This window comes from Cuculus canorus, chromosome 3 (assembly GCF_017976375.1).
Source record: "Cuculus canorus isolate bCucCan1 chromosome 3, bCucCan1.pri, whole genome shotgun sequence".
Classification (NCBI taxonomy): Eukaryota; Metazoa; Chordata; class Aves; order Cuculiformes; family Cuculidae; genus Cuculus; species Cuculus canorus.
Window position 1 is genome coordinate 6,728,484 of NC_071403.1, and position 22,176 is coordinate 6,750,659.

At 34.7% G+C, this 22,176-nt stretch overlaps 1 protein-coding gene across 1 annotated transcript in view; it reads right to left on the reverse strand.

The window, feature by feature from the left end:
• CSMD1 (CUB and Sushi multiple domains 1) overlaps positions 1-22,176 on the reverse strand; it is a 1,155,040-nt gene that overhangs the window by 190,323 nt on the left and 942,541 nt on the right. Inside the window, exons 25-29 of the mRNA XM_054063646.1 lie at positions 20,643-20,769; positions 18,013-18,215; positions 7,390-7,581; positions 4,652-4,790; positions 1,916-2,103 (exon numbers count right to left, since the gene is read on the reverse strand). Of these exons, the coding sequence (XP_053919621.1) occupies positions 1,916-2,103; positions 4,652-4,790; positions 7,390-7,581; positions 18,013-18,215; positions 20,643-20,769 (849 nt within the window). The remainder of the gene's footprint in view (positions 1-1,915; positions 2,104-4,651; positions 4,791-7,389; positions 7,582-18,012; positions 18,216-20,642; positions 20,770-22,176) is intronic.

Here is a 22,176-nt window from a genome sequence, read left to right on the forward strand (position 1 = left end):
TGGAATAAGTTAAACATTTAAAATGTATTCATTTTCATTCTTGATATTTAAGAATACCTACAAATAACTGGAGCTTGAAGGCTGACAAAATAAAAACAACTTTTATTTTCTGGCATGAGCTATTAGGTACAAAATCTTTAAGTCAAAGTGGATACAGAAACTAATGTTAACAACTCTAGGTTTTGATACATCTTCTTTGGCAAGTTAAAATAAAAATAAAGGAACAGGAGAAATAATCCATATTAGAAATTACTTTCAGGAATATGATTGAGATGATCTTCAAATAGGAAGGATTTAGAGACAAAACATTCTTTATCACTAAATAAATGAAAACAACATATTTGTATTACTGGACTGTTGATAAATATGCAATATTTTTTTCCTAAAAAAGGCTGAAACACAACTCAGCACCTTTTAAATCTATGAAAATATTGTGTAATATTACTTCAATAAATAATATTTTCCTAAATGTGTGAACTCTTTAGGAGGGAAAGATTCACTTAATATAAATAAAGTTCATTGTAGGAAGCAAAGAATTTTTATTAAAAATTCCAGAGACAAACTAATAGTCAAGGGTTACAGCATGCCTCCTTTCCTTATTAAATGTTAATAAAACATGCATTTTAATGAAATACTCAAGGAATATTATCAGAAAGCAAAACTAGATGTCCATATTTTAAAATGTAATTAATTTTATATAAAATATTGATATTGTACATAATAAAATATTGAATTATTAAGCAAAAATGCACTGCCTTTCGAATATAATAACTTATTAAAATACACTGGTCTGCTCGTGTATGTTTTATTTTATACTTTCTTATTATTTCATTTAACATTCAGTTTAACATTCAGTTGCATAGAGGAACACATACCAGACTATGCTGAGAACAGAATCTACACACACAATGAAAATATGTGTGCATATTTACAACAGACATCTTTCTCTCTTTATTTCCTTCCTCTCAACTTATTTTCTTTCCTTGCAGGCCAACAAGACTTCCTGGAACAAATGTATTGCCATTTTGTTTATATTTTGTTCCAGGTCTAGGTAGGAAAAAACAGACTAAAAGTTCATCTGTGGCAGTACGACAATCATGTTGGAAGGAAAAGTCTTGCCAACATGAAGAATAAGGCATTATTCTGAATGAAAGATGAAGACTAAATATAAAAAAAAATATTTGGTAGCTGTTTTTAAAGTCTCTTTTATTGATGTGTTATTTCTACATTCTTTAGATATATTTGTTCCATCATTTCTGATATGTATATTAATGTGGTTTGCTTCCATTGCCAAGAATAACAAGATGAGACACCATCTCTGCTGATGAAAACCGGTTTGATAAATCTCAGCGGAGGTGACAATCAAGCCAGAGACAACATCTTGGTCCACAGAAGAAAAGAAACTAACACTGAAAGTGAGTGTGTCTTTAATAAAAAGTCAGTGTAAGCCATTCTCTGGCTAGTAGTAGGTGTCCCCCCTACAAATATAAATACTATCCAGCAGCAGTAATCCAAAACTTCACATGTGGATTCAACATCAAAGTGGAAAGGAAAATATAGCAGTATGTATCAGTAAGGAAACAGCAGCAGTCGTGAATTCCGACTGGGTAAAGCAATTCAATGTTTCTACAGCTCGTTTCCAAAAGCTACTTTTGATGAACATCTTCTAGTTCTACTTTTATTTCTGGAAGATGAAAATGTGCATGAGTAATGTGAAAGAGATTTCATGGAAAGGGATTTCTGTGTTCCTCCACATATTTACAGAAAACAGTTTTTAAACCCTACATCAACACAAAGAGGTAATTGGCCATTCAGTATGAGGACATCTAGAGGTAAGCAGATTTGGGTCTCAATAAAAAAAATGAATAACATTTCTTTCTCTTTATGTTTCTATAGATTATGGTGAGAACAGTACCTTTATAGTCAATGGCAAATCCTGACATTCCAACAGAAGCATCACTGCGGAAAGCCAGAAACAGACTATTACCACTGCTCTCTATTCTTTCCGGAGCCTGTGAGCCTTGAAAACTGCCAATTAGAGGACTATTGGAATCTTCTCCTTCATAAATATGTAGAAAATCATAACTGGGTTCCATATTGAAACTGAAAATAAAGGAAAAAGAGAATTAACACTTCATTTCTTTTTCATGAGTTAAACATTACTGTTACTGTGGCTGCCAATCTTCTGCCTAACATATTTTCTTCTCTAGAAATAAAAGCCTTTTAAAATAGGATTCACAGTGAATATTTACTAACTTTCGATGGAGTTATCTTTAGCATTGATTTGAACACCTCCAGCTTTCAAAAAGATCTACTATCAGGCTATCACATCATCCAGGTTCTATTTATAGTCAATAAGAAGGAAGCATAATGTCCTACCTATCTTAAATACCCTTCTCACGATGGAATGAATCTCCTCCTGCAGAAAGGCTGCCCCTTAGCAGTGCCCACAGGAATGATCTGGACAACTAGCTTAAATTAGAAGTCCAGCTATCAGTTGGCTAAATTGGATGATATTAGATTCACCCATTACAAACATATATTCACCGTTTTAGAAACAAGGTGGTTTCATATGGAAGGACCACTACTCCGGAACTTGGCTTTGCTTATATGCAAATTATGTCAGAGAATTATGATAAATTAAAGTGAATTTTCATTCTTATTCTCACTAAACCATTTATGCTATGCCATATTTGATGATATATTATGTTTTATATATATATATATATAGAGAGAGAGAGAGAGAGAGAGAGAGTCTGGGAAGGTCCTCGTTGACTGGAAGGTAGTAAATGTTATTCCATTTTTCAAGAAGGGTGTGAGGGAACACCTAGAAAACTACAGATGTATTAATCTAACCTCATTTCCTGGAAAACTTATAGAGAAGATTATACTGGGTGCTATTAAAAAGCATTTAAAGAATTGCAACTGTCAACCCAGTCACCATGGACTCACAAAAAGAAAGTCTTGTTTAACTAATTCAATATGCTTCTACGACAAGGTCACATGTCTAGGAGATGAAGGGAAGGTGGTGGATGTTGTTTTTCTGGTTTTTAGTAAGACTTTTGATGCTGTCCCTCACTACCTATTTCTGGAAATGTCAAACTGTGGGATGTGCGTTGGGTAGAGAGTTGGCTGAAAGGTAGGGCTGAAAATGTTCTTCTAGTTAATGGGACTACATCTGGCTGGTGACCAATCACCAGCAGTGCTCCTGAGGGCTCACTTTTAGGGTCAGTTCTATTCAATACATTTATCAATGCTCTGGATGCAGGAGTTGAATGCACCATTAGTAAGCTCGTTGAGGATACCAAACTGGGAGATGCAGTTGACTCTCTTGAGGGACAAGAGGCCTTGCAGAAGGATCCACATAGATTGGAGAATTTGGCATTCATTAGTGGGATGAAATTTAACAAGCTGAAATGCCAGACTCTGTATCTAGGATGGAGTAATGCCAGGCACAAGTGTAAATCAACAGAGAAGAGCCCTGCATAAAATGAATTTGAGGACACTGGTTGACAGCAGACTCAATAGGAATCAGCAGTGCCCTGGCAGCAAAGAGGGCTCAGCCGCTCCTCAGAAGACTTGTTCTCCATCCCTTTCACCAGTTTTGTTGCTCTTCTCTGGATGCACTCCACGACCTCAATGTCTTTCTTATAGTGACGGGCCTAAAACTGAGCACAGGATTCAAGGTGCAGCCTCACCGGTGCAGAGCACAGGGGCAGAATCACTCCCTTGGTCCTGCTGGCCAAGATACTGTTGGCCTTCTTGGCCACCTGAGGACATTGTGATCAGTCAATGACAGAAAAAGGATTTTTTGTTGCAATTTTGGTGTGGGATTTGGGGCTTTTGGTTTTGTTTTTCAAAAAAAGCATGCAATTGCACAACAAAATTTTGAACATGCCATCATCACTTCCTAAATGAATCAGGACTGATCACTGTACCACTGAAGTCAACAGCAATGTTACCATTCTTGGTTTAAAAATAACACTTAGGACAGAGGATAAAAAAAGAATGCATTTGCATCAATAGATATTGCAAGAATAATTATTATATAGGTCTAATTAAAAAAGAAATTATAAATTAGACACATGAATGTGACTATATTCCTGAACTTCAATTTGTGTTAAAAGTTCCTGCAACAAATACAGCTTGATGCTGGAACACTGAGTAAATAAAACTTTTTTTTTTTTAAAATAGGAAAAAAAAATATCTAGATGTCTTTTATAACTTGACTAAGCAGACTGGTTTTAGGTTTGTTTTTTTTTCTCTGATCTATGTGTATTTAGCCTGTATTTGTAAAAGACTTTCAGAACTCAGTTACAGATAGAATTTCCACTACAGTTCAAGTCTCTCCTGCAAGGTAGAATAATGTAAATCAAACATTTCTACAAATTGACATTGTTTTTTCTAGGATTTCTATTTCATAGGTCATGGAAAGTTTTGTTGCTCAGGAATATATTCAATAACAAAAGTCCCATGTAACTGCATTATTTTCTTTTAAGTTATTTGGGAGCAACGATATAACATTATATACATGCTCCAGGACTTATCCAGAGAATAGAATCAGAAGCTTTAAGAAGTGATAAATGATGCCACTTTTAGATGTGACATTTAAAAATCCTTTTAAACAGAGGCATTCATCTAGAAATGGTACCTTTTGAATATTAAGGCAATGACAAAGTCAGGGTTTACTTTTATTCTCCAGTCACATTCTTTCCCAGGAGGATAAGGCTGTGGATAGTTAGGTGATAAAATAACCCCTGCTGGGCCTGTCAGGTTTCCTCCACATGCAGCTGTCACAAAACAAAAAGAAATAGGAATACATTAACATGTTAAATTCCCAAGCACATATTGGCGGCTAAATAGTAGTAAATTGACTTTTACATTTAGAAATAATAATTAAAAACCCCAGAGCTTTCCCACTTCCGACTAACAAACATTTTTGTATTTTCTTAAAAGAAGAAAAATACAAAGAACCAGAATAAAAGCTCTTTCTAAAAGAATAAAAATATGAATAGAATTCCTATATATCCTTGATATTAGTTAACTCCATGAGATGAAGTATTTTTTGGTTAGAGGAACTACAGGATTCAGGATGCAGTTTCCTTTGACCATAGATGTAACACAAAATGGTTTGATAGTTGCCTCAATTAAAAAATCAAATACATTCATTTCACTACCATAAACAGAATGTTACTTTTAAACAGATAAAGAATCTGGCTTCCAAAGACGATAATCAACTAGAAATCTAACTAAAATGTACAGTAGTCAATACAGGCTGCATCTACATTACCAGCTCTCGCAAAGTGATAGGAGCGTATTTGAAGTGCGAACACGTGACAATAAGGATTTGGAATCTGCATTAAACATTTTAGAGATGGATTTTTTTCAGGCTATTTCTAGTCTAGTCCAGTGGACTGAGTGCTCCCTAGTGATTGGAGTACATTAGATGAACTCATAGAACATATCTGGCAGTTTAGGTTCATCCAAAAGCTCGAAGAAAAAACAAGACTGTGAACTAAAGTATGAGCAAGAAAATTTTCTTGGAAACAATGCTCCTAATTCAAATGAAAACATCAATGAAGACATTCACCTCATAGTATTTATGAAAAAAAAAATAAATTTCCCCTCCCTTTAATTAGTTATGTGTTTATTTATTTAAACTTTGAGCATATTTATGTATCTGGCGGCATTTGTGTTTATAGCCTTGGTGTTGTACTATTTTTTTTAATGCAGATTGTGAGGTTTGTGGATTAATTTTTTCTTTTTTCATATTTAGGTTTTTTTCACAAATAACAGTTCCAGGAATTGTTTCACCAAAGATCTAAAGTACAAATAAAGCAGAAAACATTAAACAATCAGAAATAGGAGTTGAACAATATTCAGTACTGAGCAGTATAGTTATTAAATGTAAAGCATTTTTCATTTATAAGTCAGCATATAGAAATATAGACTTTATAGTCATTTTTAAAATGACTTTACAGAACTCAGTTTCTAACATGTCTACCATAAGAACTACTTTACACTCCTTTCCCCTTCAAGGTCATTTTGAGTATATGGAAGAATACGCATATATGTTTCGCACCAAAGGTACTCTGTCTTTCTTTCCTTCTTTCTTTCCTTCTCTATTTTGTATACCACTGAAGTCAACAACAGTTCTACAGCCTTGTACACCTAAAATCTCTTATTTTTATTTAAATATTCGTAATTTGTGAACAACCACACTGTGTTCAGTAAACACTTTCATGTTGCTATTACTACATTGCACACAATGCATCCAGATGTAATGTTCAGATTATACGCTGCTCGAAATATGCTTCCAAATGATATGGAGCCAGAGACACTACCCTGCATTATCCTGAGTCCTCCCCAGTATTGTTGAGATGTCTCTAAACACTGCAGGGAAACAGAGTGACTGCAGTTGTTTTGAAATTTACTGTGTTGGAAAAAGCCTCTCTCTACAATGCCTTTTAGAAAGAAAAAGCATTATGCTTATTCCAGTGCAATTAAAACATATTGTATCTGGTTTTTAGAGTCGTTAAAAAAACCCTCTTCATTTAATTATAGGCCAAAACCCCCCAAAATTACAAAGATTTTTAAAAATTACTGTACCTAGCAGATAATTTTCACAGATGTTGATTAACTCCGGTCTTAGAAGAGCTACACTGTTGACCTTAAAATTTTATACATTTCAGCAAGACTTCTAAACTTGTAGTTATTTGTCTGGTGACAAGAACCACAGAGAAAATTTTATGCCCTATAGGACTATGGGACCAAGAGTGAAAACTTGTTTCAAAGAAAGATCTTCCACACTCTCCCAGTGTTAAGGAGATGTGTATATATATAACGTACAGAATTATGTAATTTCTTTCAACAGTGTTGTCATTTGGACCCCGTTCTCTGCATCTACTCTTCCCAACGAGCATCCTGCTACAGAAAAAAAGATATCTTTAACTTCCTAAGGATTGCATAGGATGGATATTTAATGTATAAGAGAATTCAGAAAATTTTCAGAATAAATACAGGACTGCAGTTTACGTAACTAAATTATTACATAGAAGAGCTTTTTAATGAGACTATTCCAATGAAGAATACTTTTTAACCAAATCATCTCTTCCATTTAATTATTTTTTACTTGGCCAATTTTAAAATTGTATGAAGCCTCCAGAATGGAGTGGAACGGAATGGAGTGGAGTGGAATGGAATGGAATGAGAAAATTATGTCCAAAACTAGTGTTAGTCTTGAGAAGGAGGCAGTCAGCAACTATAAGTATGAAATAACTATGTTCTGCAAAAAGCATCACTCCAGCTGGGGTGTCATATGTCCACTAGTTGAACAAGAAATCTGATCTATATTAATCTTAAACAAAGACTAACATTTCATCCTATTACCTATGCATGTAGGAGGGTCAGGTTGCCAGAAGAATCGGTTATTCAGTTGCACGCATGTAATTTTAGCCTGTCCTTGAAGTTGATAGCCAGGGTCACATTGAAAGGTGGTAGTGTCTCCAGGCTCTCTGCTGTCTCCGTATCTAGTGCCGTTCTGTGGTGTCCCAGGATCGTTGCAGGTTGATGCAATAGAAGCTGTAAAGGAATGATGAAATAAAAGCTTTAAGGTGATGATACTAAACATCCATAATTAAAAGCACAATATTTTTACACAAGCATTCCAACCAGAGGCAATATTATTTATTCATCAGCTAATATAGGAAGGCACTTGTTTCTTTATTTTTATGAGAATATGCCCACCGAGAAACATCATGATTATGTTGGATTCCTGCCAGTTTTCTAAGTGTAAAATATGGCCTGAGAGGAAACAAACACAAGCTTTTTTTTTTTTTCTCCCTTCTTTTTTATTTTTTATTTTTTTTTTGGTCCAGTTAATGAATCAAAAGAGCTAGCAACTCCTTTTCTCATTTAATGTTCTGGTTATCAAAACAAAATTTCTTTATGCACTTTGATGTCTTTTGCACAATAGGATAAGCGTCATAATATAAATAACATTGTTTTATAGTCTTAATATCCTGCAGTATGCAAATGCTGTGTTTACCCAGCTGGCTGAATCAAATAGCAGTTTTATGTAGCCCTAAAGTTCCCATTTCAGGGGCAAGCAACAACTTCTTTAGCATACGCTCAAAGTAAATTGAAGTAAAATATATCACCTATGTTCAGTCTCCTGAGTTTGGGTATGGATGTTACGCTTATAAAAAAAAAATTAAAAAATATTAAAAAAGATTAAAAAAGCAATGTTAAACTGAGCAGAACAATCAATACGGTATGACCTAAAGCAAGAAATCATCCAGAAAGTAGATACGCTTAGATTACAACTACCTGAAAGGAGGTTGTGGAGAGGAGGGAGCTGGTCTTTTCTCCCAAGGGACAGGGGACAGGACAAGGGGGAATGGCCTCAAGCTCCACCACAGGAGGGGCAGACTGGACATCAGGAACAAATTTTTCATGGAAATGGTCATTGGGCACTGGCAGAGACTGCCCAGGGAAGGGGTGGAGTCGCCTTCCCTGGAGATATTTAAAGAACGGGTGGATGAGGTGCTGAGAGCGATGGTTTAGGGACTGATAAGGAATGGTTGGACTCAAGTGATCCAGTGGGTCCTTTCCAACCTGGTGATTCTATGCTACACAATTCTACATACACTATGGATTAGTGGAAGATGCCAGGTATCTTCTAATGGGTTCACGTATTCAATATCTTGAGTTGCTGCAAACATTTCTATCTTCCCAAGGAAAGAAGGTTCCATCCCTGGAGGCTACTGTCTCTAAATTCCTGAACCACACCCTGTTTCTTATCAGTTCTGGCTGCTCCGCCCAACTATGTTGTTTTCAAACGCCTTATCACTGCAGCTGGAGCACTTCCCGTAGGAGGACAGGAGGGGAAAGCGGGAGTTGTTCATCCTGGAGAAGAGAAGGCTCTGGGGAGACCCTTACAGCGACCTTCCAGGCACATTGCCGGGAAAGTACCTACTGAAAGTACCGTAAACAGAAGAACAAAAGAAACAATTTGGCCTTCTGATGCCCAAAGAAAGAATTGGGACTGCGCGGGAACAGCGAGTGATCAGTTACCTGTTGATGGGTGATTTTGAAGTTTGAGCGCTGCGACAGTTGTTTGTAACCAATCAGATAACACCATATTTTATTTTATTTTTGAAATTTAGCAGAGCTGTATAAAAGCAGCCTGGTTTTGCAATAAGGGGTCTATTGTTAATACAAGTTCAGGAGTCAGTGCCTCAATCCCCTCATTCCGGTACCTAAAAGGGGCTACAAGAAAGCCGGAGAGGGGCTGTTCACAAAGGCTTGTGGGGATAGAATGAGGGGGATGGGTATAAACTGGAGAGGGGCAGATTTAAACTAGAGATAAGGAAGAATTTCTTCACCATGAGAGCCCTGGCCCAGGTTGCCCAGGGAAGCTGTGGCTGCCCCATCCCTGGAGGTGTTCCAGGCCAGGTTGGATGGGCTTTGGGCAGCCTGAGCCAGTGGGAGGTGTCCCTGCCCATGGCAGGGGGGGTGGAATGGGATGATCTTTAAGGTCCCTTCCAACCCAAACTATTCTATGATTCTATGAATCTATCACAACTCTGAGCAAAATCCCGAATAAGAAGTGGCAAAACCAGCGACACAATCAGCATTAATGATATTGGTGTGTATCTACAAGGAAGTTCCTCTACCACTTCCATTACCTTAATTTAACTAACTCTAAAACTTCTTGAATCCAGACAAAGGATTTTTTTAAAAAATCCATATGATCATCTCCTTTACTGCAAGGGATAATCCTTGAAAAATGTGAAACATCAATAGCAAATCATTCTTTTTTTCTAATATGAACTACATATACTTTCCTGTACTCTTACATATCAGACAACTGCTTCATTCTTAAACTGATTCATAACCATCTCAGCTTTACATTTGATCATAGAATCATAGAATAGTTTGAGTTGGAAGGGACCTTAAAGATCATCCAGTTCCAACTGCCCTGCCATGCGCAGGGACACCTCCCACTGGACCAGGCTGCTGATGTCTTTTCAAGGTATAATTTTGCTCTGTTGTCTGTAAGATGTGGTCAGACCAATGAGGAACATTCTGAGAAGAACTGAAGGAATTTATTAAAAGCATTGTTACTGTTAGCAAAAGTAATATTAATGCCATTCTTTAAACTGAGGTTTATCACTTTTTTGGCTTATGTGTAAACGTTATTGTTAATTATCATATTTAGCTGTGTCATTCTGCAACGCCCTCAGTGACTATGTCTTTCTATATTTTGAGCAGTATGTAACACCCGAAGTATTTGTGTTTTAGTATAGCATTACAAATTACTGGCCAAAAAACTACTAACATACAATTTTAATTCTGTATGCTTGATAATAATTTTCTGGTTTGTTTTTTTTTTTCTTTGAAATAGAAAGGCACAGTCTCTTTCATATCTTCTATAGAAGCGAGTAATAATGCCTCATTCTCCCTGCACTATTTTTATGGGAGGTTGTGGGTTTTTTTTTTTTTTTCATTTCTCCTGTTTCAATCCTAGGAAACATTAATATTTCATTAGTTTTTTTTTTAGTTCATTTCAAATAGCACAACCCAGAAGCTTTCATAAGATAAAGGAGCTCCATCACTACCACCACTATGCAACCTTTGTGACCATAATGTAACACTAATCCATTTTCTCTATTAATAACTGCATTTTCCCCTTCCATCCACACCAAAAGAATATAGCACTATAAGAAAACACAAGAGCTACTAAACATTTGCAAAATTGAAGTGGTTACCAAGCTGTGCAACTGGAAAACTCTTATTCATTCTGTATTGAAAGACAGCAAGGTTGAAAAAAGAATAAACAAAATGAGAAACAAATATTTTAGATTGGTAAAAAGTTTATGCATGTTCTAGCAAACAGATGGTCGCTTAGACAAATCCAGAAACTGTAAAACATCTCTATATAAGAATTTATGGGTTATGATAATTAACACACTATTATCACAGAAGCTTTGTTTAACATTTTATTATTCATAATTTTCAGACTGTGTTACCATTTCAAAATAGTACACAGAATCATAGAATCATCAGGTTGGAAAAGACCTTTTAGATCATTTAGTCCAACCATCTTGTACCTTGGAATGGCTCCTACATCAAATGAAGCAAAAGACATGTTTGCGGTTTTTTTAACAGTGGTAGACATTTTTCCACCAAAATTCGTAAGCATCAATCCAAGAATTAAAGTAACGGCTGTCGCTGCTAATGAGTACTGTGTAAGCATTCCCTGGACACTGCTCTGACAATTTGCCTGACATCCCATATTAGTGCAGATTACTAAATGCATACTTGGCCACAGGGGAAAGAAAGCATGGTCATGTCCTCCGAGAAGTTATTTGTTATTTGACAGACAATAGCAGCTCTAAGAAATACATCAGTTTAGTACATATCTGCTAAAGAATTATAATTCTTTCAAGTATATGAGCAAAAGCCTATCTCTGCCATTAATTAGTATCTTTTTCTCAACAAACCTCTGAATATCTTCATTTTCTGCTTGAAAGGTTATGCAACTTCATATAGCTGAAAGTAACACTTTTTCCCAATTTGACTGTCAAATATGCACCAGTTACAAAGGACTGATGCCTTTAAAATTTGTTTCACTGTTAATCTGTATTTCATATATAAAAAGTTCTCAATTTTAAAAACAAGCACAGACGTTTAGTAAACACCAAAATGTTCTTTATACTTTTCTTGTTACTGCTTCAGAAGTTATTTTGTTATTTTATGTATTTGAAACTAACGATCTTTTTTACCGTGCCAGATACACTTCATCCTAATTAAAAATAGCTCCAGACATTTAAGCACTGAAGTGTCGTCTAGCAAAGTGAACATTTAGACAGACTGTCAACTCTTAGACTTATCTCCTTTCCAAGTTGTTTTACTTCTCAGGATTCCCAAGAGGTTCTGTTACTGCATGAAAATTACAAGTCTACTACTGCTTCATTTGGTATTGTACAAAAATGTAAAAGGTATAGAGGTTATATGCATTTATAAGTAACCTACACATTAAAAGCCACCAGTTCTTCTTTTCCTCTCAATCTCAACCTCTACACTAAAATATAGAGTTGTAATTAATACGTAGCTTACATAGTTATGAGAAATGTCACGTTCATGCTGTGATGTAACATTGCCACGTATAATTTTCAAAAAAGAAAAGAGATTAATTAAGAAACTTGAAGCTGAACACAGTTAAACCATCTCTGCTGTAAAGTAGGGAAAGCAATAACTACATTTTAGACTCAGGGATTCTAAATGGAACCAAATTCCAGTTAGACTTTTAGAAACAATTGAGAAAAATGATGTTAATGAAAAATGATGCCTAAAATGGCATAGCTGGGAGAGGGGATTTGAATTCTATTATTCTGGAAAATAACTAAGTCACTGTTTCTCCGTTCTTGGACGTGTTCTAAGCAGTAAGCGATGTGATATGCAGTGGGTTATAGAATAAGGCTGTACAAATTTCCCATTGCTTACTGTCTCATCTCCTCAGAGTGGAACAGGTTTCTATGCACACAAAAGATGGAACTAGAGGTAGGTGCCAGAAGAATTGTTATCTGGGAAAGCCACAGTCTGCTAGGGAGTTTTCAGGCCTCCATATGTTGGCAGCCACTGTGTTAAGCCTTTCTGCTTTTAATTTAATAATCTTTATTAATTTAATAATCTTCCAAAATTCCATGATAGACCTTATTTTGGATTTGGCCCTCAAATTACATTTTCAAAGTTGATTTCATACTTCACTGAAAATCAATAGAAAAATGGTTTTGAGAATGTGACCCAATGTATATATGTGTGTCTGTAGCCTTGTGAGCAGTATGACAGGTTTGTGCCTAATTCATCTTTCACCTGAAGGAGCTTTCTTTTTTTTTCAGTTTGTTTAGCCTGTAATCTATTGTAGCTCAAGAAAGAAACCCATTCCCTTCATCAGTATTGCTTTCACAATGTGGTAAACAATCAAGTAATCCATTTACTGTAGTGTTGTGCTGCAGACACTTTGGTTTTTTCTAATCCATGTGGTTATAAAAAGACTTTTCAGGAGCCAGGCTTATAAATTGCAGGCCATGGGCAAGGTTGCCATATTTTGTGCATTATGCTTGCATAATAAGTTTGAGAAGAATTTTGGAAACCAAAGCTGAGACATGGTACCTAAGTTTTGAAGAGAATTCAGACTAACAAACATTTTCAAATGTGACAGTATTTTCTTTCTAAAATGAATCTCATGCCGTACATGTAAATGTACAAACTCGGAACTGTGCAAAATAGCATCAATCACATATTTAAATGTTTGTTGTCCAAGAATGTAAAAGAAAAAGAAAACCCAAAAGCTAAGGCAGCCTCTTTCATTAGGTCTGAAGTACTAAAGCTCACAAGTTTAGAGATAACCGTCAAAGTAACCTACAAGCTTCATTTCTGCTTAGTTCCACCGGAACTAAATGAAGAATTGCTCCTCTCTATGAGGCTGAGTACTATGGGTTAGATGATGGCTTGGAATGCTATGACATAGTTTCATGAAGTTGTGTTATTGTGAGCACACAATGCAACATTTACAACATCACAGAGAGAAGGGGAAGGATTGAACTGTGAAATGATTCGGTTGCAGGCTTTAAAAGGCAACCTTGAATTCCTGTGTCTTGTGTCCTTTTATTTATTTTTAAAAGGGATGTCTTAATGGATTGAATTTTCTTTGAACTCAAAATTTAGTTAGTTAGTAAGGCAGATATGTGATTATGCATGTGTAAATTTCTCTTAAAATTTATTTTTGTGCTACACCTCTTTTCTTGATAATTTAATTGTGAATAAAACTGGAACAATTGCATGATGAATCCTAATATAATTAAGCTTCTGTCATGGAAATACTTAAATGCAGTAGCTCAGGCTATTATACAAGTAATTAAAAGATATGGCAGCATAAAAGAACAATTTGCAAGACAACAGTGCTCTAACATTTCAAGATAGGTGACACAGGTTCTGTAAGAATTGCTGTAGACAAACAAATAATCAAATGGAATTACAAAACTGGACAGAAGCAAGCATCATTGCTTACACAGATTTGTCAGATTAAACCCAATGTCATTAGTAACTATCAAACACAAGAGTGCTGACGATGAAGTTCTTGTGAGAGGAAGTAAAATCTCAACAAATGTGTCAACATCAGACACTGTAATTTCCAAATAATTTTTCTAACTAACTGGTTGGTGTAAGTTGTTAATTTTCATTATCATACTTGATGACTCATATTGTTAAGATAAAGATTTAGTCAGATATCTTTACTCATCATTGCTTACATCTGCATTTACTTTAAGAGAAAACAACAGAAAAAACAAAATTGGACTGAACTAACTATACAAATCATTTTGTATCTTCACTTTTAAGAAAGTGAGTGTCTGAAGTTCTTCTAATAAAAATGTTACAAAGAAATTGAGAAAAAAAACGTTTCTACTTTATTAAATTTTTGCCAGTTGTTCTGTACTAGCAAAAAAAAAAGATAACCTTTTTGCTCACATGAGATCAAAGATCAGTATGTTGCTAATTAAAGTGTATGCTTATAGAATGCTGTGACTGAGAGAAATTAAGAATGCCATAAAACCAGAGGTGGGCATAGAAGATGAACATGGATGGGTCTGACTCTAGAAAACTCATAATGTTTTTTTCCATTATAAGAAGAGTGCGAATAATCCTTTGCTGTATTTTAGCCTTAGGGGCAAAATCTATGAAAACAGTTGTGGAACTGTGAATGTTCACTTAGTTTCAGAAAAGGGTACGGTTGTCTTAAGTTACATCAGCTAAGAACTTAGTTCAAGAAGAAAAGCCTAGACTTAAAGGTAGAACTATTCTTAGCTATCGTTAAAACAGGACTGAGTCTGTAAGAATGCTGTTTTGACCAGTAACTGGAAGTGCTGTTCCTAACAACTGCCACTTCTGTTGGTTTTATTAAACATCAAGTGAGCAAATTATATGATTAGATATAAACAAGCTCTCAATGAAATAAGACTGAGGTCAATGAAAGCAATGGACCATCTGCTAGCATGGGATCCAAGTGCTTTTAGAAGTCTAGAATGGTTGAAGTCTAATCATTCAGAGCAAGATTAATCTGCTTCAGAATAAGTGTCTAATCTCTTTCAAGATGCTGTGCAATATCCAAGGTATCTGCACAGGACTGGAAGATGTGACCAAGGATCTTATGGGTGTGTGACCTTATGGAGTGGCAGATGGAGAACTGTCAGGATATCTCATGGCATCTTAATGGGAACTAGACACTGGTGGAAAGACAGGTAGGTTTCATTTAACCTGCTCTTAGACTCCAAGAACTTTGAGGTTTAGGTTATGTTAGTATATCTAGGTCTACAGCTGATAGAACGAAAAAAACAGCTTCAGAGGGAAATTTATCCCATTTACCTTATATATGTAAGGCAGAATTAAGCAAGGGTAGGCAATGCCTTTTTTCCATGGTCAACTTACGCAGGAAGTTTTTGTTGCCAGTAACTTTGTTTCTTTGGAATAAAGCAGCCAAACACTAACTTTGCCTATATCCTTCCTGCTTTCACTTTTTGTATTGTAACCAGAAAGAGTTAGTTGACATCCCTGATTTGTGATACATAGCTTAAATGTATTTAACCCCTAGAGTAAAGGTCAATTTTCTACAGTGAACTCCATTTTTTGTCCTTTTATGCATGATTAAATGGTAATTAAGTTTTAATGAAAAGCATTAGACTGATTACAATTAACATAATCACTCTTGTCAGTTCTTGTCCTCACGCTCTACATGCTGAGCTGAGTAGGCAGGACAAGTCACTTTTAATAGTATTCTAACATTTTGTAAACTTCAGCTATTTATATTTTTTTTCCATTAAAAATTGTTAGGTGTACAATCAACAGTAAGTAATTTTTTACTACTTCACACTATTCTTTCACAGCACTCCGTTTTTAGGCAGGTGCAGTAAAGACATTCTAGAATGAGAAGTATAGAAAGCAATCAGCACATTCACAGCACAGCAAAACAGATTGTCTCGCTGAAGGTTAGTATTTCAATGCTTCGTCTTTAAGCTGTCCATTTGAGCTGATACTCTCAGATGTATATCTTGTGTATGATCCCGTCAGTGGGTGTAGACACTCATCCCAATTGCATAATCCAATAGAGAAGTTACACGTGTAAGAGGTCGAGTAATGAAAATTTTCCAGTCCTGTGCAATTCTGAACCTGAAGTTTACTTCTTGGATTGTATTTAAATAAAAATTACTTACTAATAATTGGAACATTGATAATCATTCAAGTGACACAAAGACACAAAACCTGAGCAGTTACCTTCATAGAACTTGTAATAACACACTTAGATCTTCTGCAGTTACTAGAAAAAAGTTTAAGCAATGCAAGATTCCTTTATTAATTTAGCTAGAAACTACTAAAGTAGTGAAATTTCAACATTCTCTGCAGCTTTGCTATAAATTGGCTGACAGTTTGAATACAAGATGAATATGACAGCGTGTAAAGATCCTCACTTTGCCATAGATTAATTAGTTTAAATCCTTTATAGATCCGGGCTATTGTGTCTGTCCATTGCCTCAGGGGCAATGTTCTGATTTCTAGATTAAATAGTTCTGATTTCTAAGTTCTGATTTCTAGATTAAATAGTTTAACGTTTATTTTAATATATTCCTTAAATCATATTTTTTTTACTCCATATATTTAAAAATTAATAAAATATTCTACTTGTCAGGCAGGGCAAATGAAACTTTAATATAATTTTACTTGAGCTGAGGCATTCAGTTCTTCAGCACTCATTCAAATTAATTCCAGTAAGACATAACTGCAATTGCCAGCGTGATCTGATGGAGTGAATCTATCAGATATTACACTAAGATAACAAAATTGGTTCTCCCACCCTTAAAGCACTAAATTGGCTCCTACTTACTATAAGTATCACTGAAGATCAAAGAATATGTTGGCAAATCTAACTACTTAAGTGTTTTCTTCATTTCAAAATTTATGCAGCAACCTATAAATATTTTTTATATACTATAATAGTAAATATGCTTGTTCATCCTAACTGAGTAAAAAACCCTTTCATTTCCGCAAATTGAACATTTAACTTCTTTAAAAACAACATGAAAAGGAGTATAATATATAGCATACTGGTCAGAGATTTTAAAAGCATTTATCCTACTCTTTGTCTTTAGTTCATTTTGCATCATTTTAACTAGGTATCTTAGGGATGATGGAAGATATTGTGTTTTTGTGGGGGTAAAGCATTTAGAAAAATCACAGAAAATGGAGTAAACAGGTAAATGCAAAATGTCTTATTTAGAGACTGGGGAATCCTCAAAGTGTATTTCCTCATGCAAATAATAATGACTGAAGGTTTGTTCGTGTCCTTCACTTATTAGAGCTGTAGAAGGGGTTTTATAAAAATACTCCTACTCTCATACTTTTTATTGATTCATAATTTTCGTTTGTTCCTGAGCAGAAATCCACTTGCATGCACTACTTCTAGCTATATAAGGATGCAGCGACTGGAGTCAAAGTTAATGATATACTCATCCTGCAGTCCTGCCTTCAGTTCTTAATAGTTCAGTCATAACATCATAGAAAAACTCCACAATGCATCATTCAACCAATGTTTAAGAAACACCCCCCAAGCAACATAAATGATAAACAAAAGTAGTATCTTATTAGGTAGCACCGGTAGGAAGTTTTAAAACTACCGGTGCAGAAGATATGTGCACGTACAAATCCATTTTTACTTGGTAAACAACATTAATTAGATAATGCTAGGTATGTGGTCATTGTACAAAATAAGGAATAAGAAAACTTAAACATGCAAAGCAAATAAAAAAGTTCTCCCTAGTACTAGTTATTTGCATAAATATATAAAATAAATAAAACAAGACAGGAAGTTGTAAGATAAGAAAACATTAATATATATAACATCTTAAAATTGCTTAAATATTTTTTTTTATTTGAGAGAAAAAAATATTTACATACTTGAAAACTGAATAGAAAATCCTGATTTGCTGATGAAGAAATCACTGTCAAATTGTAATGTTAATGAGTTGAAAGTGCTGTGAATGTCTTCTGGAAGGGCTGAGCCACTCCATTCTTTCAGAAGTATGCTGCTCTCAATAGGTCCATCCCATACCTTCAAGATGTCATGAGCAACCTCAGTGTCAAAAACTATAAAATGCAGACTGCAAAGAAAAAGGAAAAGCTCTGTACATTACTCATTACACACAATTATGTAAAACTCCAAGCAATCGTTCCCAAACTGCACTTAGTTTTGAGAGGCTGTTTAGAACTGAAGAAGGGCTGATGGGTCTGAACAGTTATCCACTCTTCCTGCTGGATGACGGGATTTTGTTAGAGATGCGCTATTGTGTTCTAGAAATGCCTGAATTACAAAAAATACTGTTACAGGGCATATAGTAATTGTTCTCTAAACTAATTTTGACGATAAATGTTGTAATGGATAAGAATTATGATTTCATTAAAGATTTCCTCTCTTTGTTGAAATGAGTATTCCAAGAATACTGATTGCCTTGAATTACATCTAACTGAAAAAAAAAAACCCAGTAGCTACAAAACAGTAGCACACACACCACAGGAAATTCTGTCAGCATTTTCTTTCCTATAAAACCCCAAAAAATATATGATCCTATCATTGCCTCACGCCAAAATTCAAAGACTATAACATTGTATTATAATTTAATAGTCTGTTTTTATCTCCCAGTAATAATTAGATATAGAAAAGTATTTAAGAATATTATGTTATTAGTCAAAATGTGTACATTGACTTCAAGTTCTATTTAAGTTTTTTGTATTGAAGAGATCTAATAGGTACACATCAAAACTTCTTTTTTGTTTCAAGTTTGTCATTACATTTGTTATTAATTGGAAATCATTACTTTGAAAAAGGTCATTTAAATGTAAATCATGCACTGAAATCACTTATAATGGAGGCTATTAGTTATTTGGCTTAGTGAAAAGGGATAACTAACTACAAACAAATAAAGGAAAAAAAAAACCACTCCCAGTGAATAACTTGTCATTTTCTTATATAGTTTTGCCTGTTTAATTTTAAAATGTAATTATTTTCATTTAGGTGATCAGTTAAAACTACCGATCACATAAACTGAATAATGAAACCATTTACTATTTGCTAACTTTCCTCTCAAAGGAAAGATATATATATTCTGAAATAACACACTTACCAGAAATCACATACTTCTATCCTGTCACTGGAGTAAAAAAGTAATCTCTGTTGCATGGCATTAAACATAATAGCATCAATAAATTGTTTTTAAATTACTGAAATTATCTATCGTGATTAGAAGTTAAATATTTTTCTTACATTCTTGCTTTCGCAGCAACTTTCTCTTAGAAGTGGACAAACTAGCTCAAATATTGAACAAAATTTGCCATTTCAAAGTTTTTGAATGTGTGCATTACTACAGCAAAATTGAGGTGAAAGGGTCTTTAAGTATTGTAGTTTTTCCACTTGAATGATTTAGCTATACATCAACAGCAAATTACGATAATGTTTCTTGTCACTTTGTCAAACTGATAAGGAAAAACTTTTTTAGATGTTGCTCTTGTATTACTGATTTCCTTCTGCCTGTTTTCCTTCTTCCTTGTTTTTCCATAAATCATTATAGAAATAAAAGCTCTAGATTCACCAGGTGTGTTCCCTCATTTTCTGTATTCCTCTAATATCTTCCTTCTTCTGTCATCCTGCCTAGTCTATGTGGAGAAACCTTCCAGTACTTATCTATTAAGCATTATCTCAGTCCAGTATGCACTTCTTAAAATCTCTTTATTTTTCTCTAATTGGATACTTCTCACCATCTTGGGATAGGTTGCTGGTCTTATTATTTAAATGATTATAGAGGAAAAAGTCTGATACTTACAAAACTCAAAATGTTATCTATGTTAATAACGATATGCTAGAACAGAGCAGGAATAGAAAGTGAAAACCCTTCAGAGTTGTATATAAAACTTTATAGCACTAATTTTCCCTGCTACTGCTGTTAGTTTTCAAATCATTGTCAGATCAAAGCATTCGTGATAAAAAGACAGCTTTTAATAGATCTCCAACAGGGTCCAAGAAGCCTGATGTCTGAGCACTCCTGGCAGACAGTCAGGAATTGTGTGGCTTCTTGAAAAAATGAATTTAAGAAATATTGTTGAATAATTATATTTGATTTAAAACAAAACGTTGCATTGAATGTGACAGTAAGATATAAAACAATGGCATTACGGTGACTCAAGGGAAGAATTTTGAAACCACAGCTGACAGCTTGGCACTTTAACTGGTTTGCAGCTAGAAAAAAGGCGTAGCAGAGCGCCACTCTACACCACACTGATGATTTATAGGCCATGTTATCTAACAGAATTCATGGTTCTGAATTAGATGCTTAAGTGTCTCCTACACAATTTAGATACCTGGGATCCCTAGAGGGATGGCACTCATAAATGCCAGCATGACAAACATCAATTTTATGAATGCAAGGAGGAGTTAGTAAACAAAAGCTTGTGTAGGAGAGTGTGAGAACGTACAGCATAGACCACAATTTATAAAATACTGAAGTCAACAATAAATAATGATATTAAGCATGTACCTTATTGTTTTTCCTGGATCTGCTTCAATAATCCAAGTGCAATGAAGATTGTTGTCATATGGTACTGGGTAACCAGGGGACAAAATGCGCCCCGATGTAGCAGCATGAATTCGACCACCACACTCGGCTACAAAATAAGTAAGGATTACATATATTTTTAACAACATCATAGTATTTTGTACTTCCATTTTCTGTTCCTTTCACACCTGTCCTCTGAAAAGATAATAGGATAACCTAATATCTCTGAAGTAGTGCACATAGATAAAAACCAGGACATGTACACCTCTTAAAAATGTACATACAATAATCTCATTCCTACCGTGTTCTAAAGCAATAAACAATACTTCCGTGATTACGTTACTTTACTGACAAGAGTATCTCAATATCAACTGAGATTACAAAAGCACAATTTTAGCATCAGCAAGAGCGTAAAAATGCTCCAGAAATATCACATTAATGTGGTTTTTTTTCTAAGTAACTTCAAATCCTCAAATTCAGATTTTACAGCTTTGAGTTTTGTAATCATAATTGCGTTCTCTTTGTTCTAATGTCAAAATGCCTTTTGTTTATTGTTTTCAAGTTACTTCTCTATAACCTCAAGTTTAATTACATGCAAAAGCTGTTAGATATTGTCTAGTAATTTCCCTTAGTATTTTAAAATATAAATGCTGCACGCTCATGAGGGAGAGAGTAAATAAGAAAGCTGTTATTTGCAAGTATGGAGCATCTGTTTGAAAACATCTTTATTCTCAATGTTATCTTAATTTTGCGGAGAGACCTGTTGCAGTGCCAATCATCCAGATTCAAATAATTCTTACGTTGCCTGTTTAGAGCATTATGCTATTGTCTGACCAGTATAAAAATGCATTCTGATGAAACTGGAACTGTGTAACAGTCAGGTGCTACTGAACCAAAAAGATTAAGTTAATCTTCAGTTAACTGATGTATGTGAACTTCTGATTTATTTACAGTGTTGCCCTACAAGGAGTGGTATTAAAAAATGCTACCACAGGGTAGCATTCTTCAAGCACAGCTGTAGAGCAAGCGTAGTGTAAGACAAAGATGATGAAAGAACCACAGCAGCTGGGCCAAATAATATATTAGTAACACTCCTAACAAATAATTAAGTCTTACACATGCCATCTTGTCACTGTAGACAATTAAATTTTTATCAAGAAGGAAAATAACTCTGGAGGAAATAAGGTGACTAATTAACTTGCCTATCTGTAGGTCTGATCATTCAAAACAGTAGATATCACTTAAAGAACGACAGCATAAAGTACTTTAGTACATAATTTCTTCAAACATAACCTTTGCCTAAGATTTCAGGTAATTTTCTTTATACAAGAATGTTCAGAATGCAATAATTGCTGTGATAGCTACAGATAAAGAAATGACAGATATAGTATTATGTTTACCAAAGAATTCAGCACAAATAAGTGAAACCAAATTTATTTAAACTCAAACTCAAAAAACAGAAAGTGAAAGCTGACCAATATAGCAGCGTATTGCTGAAAACTAGGTGTAGAATATG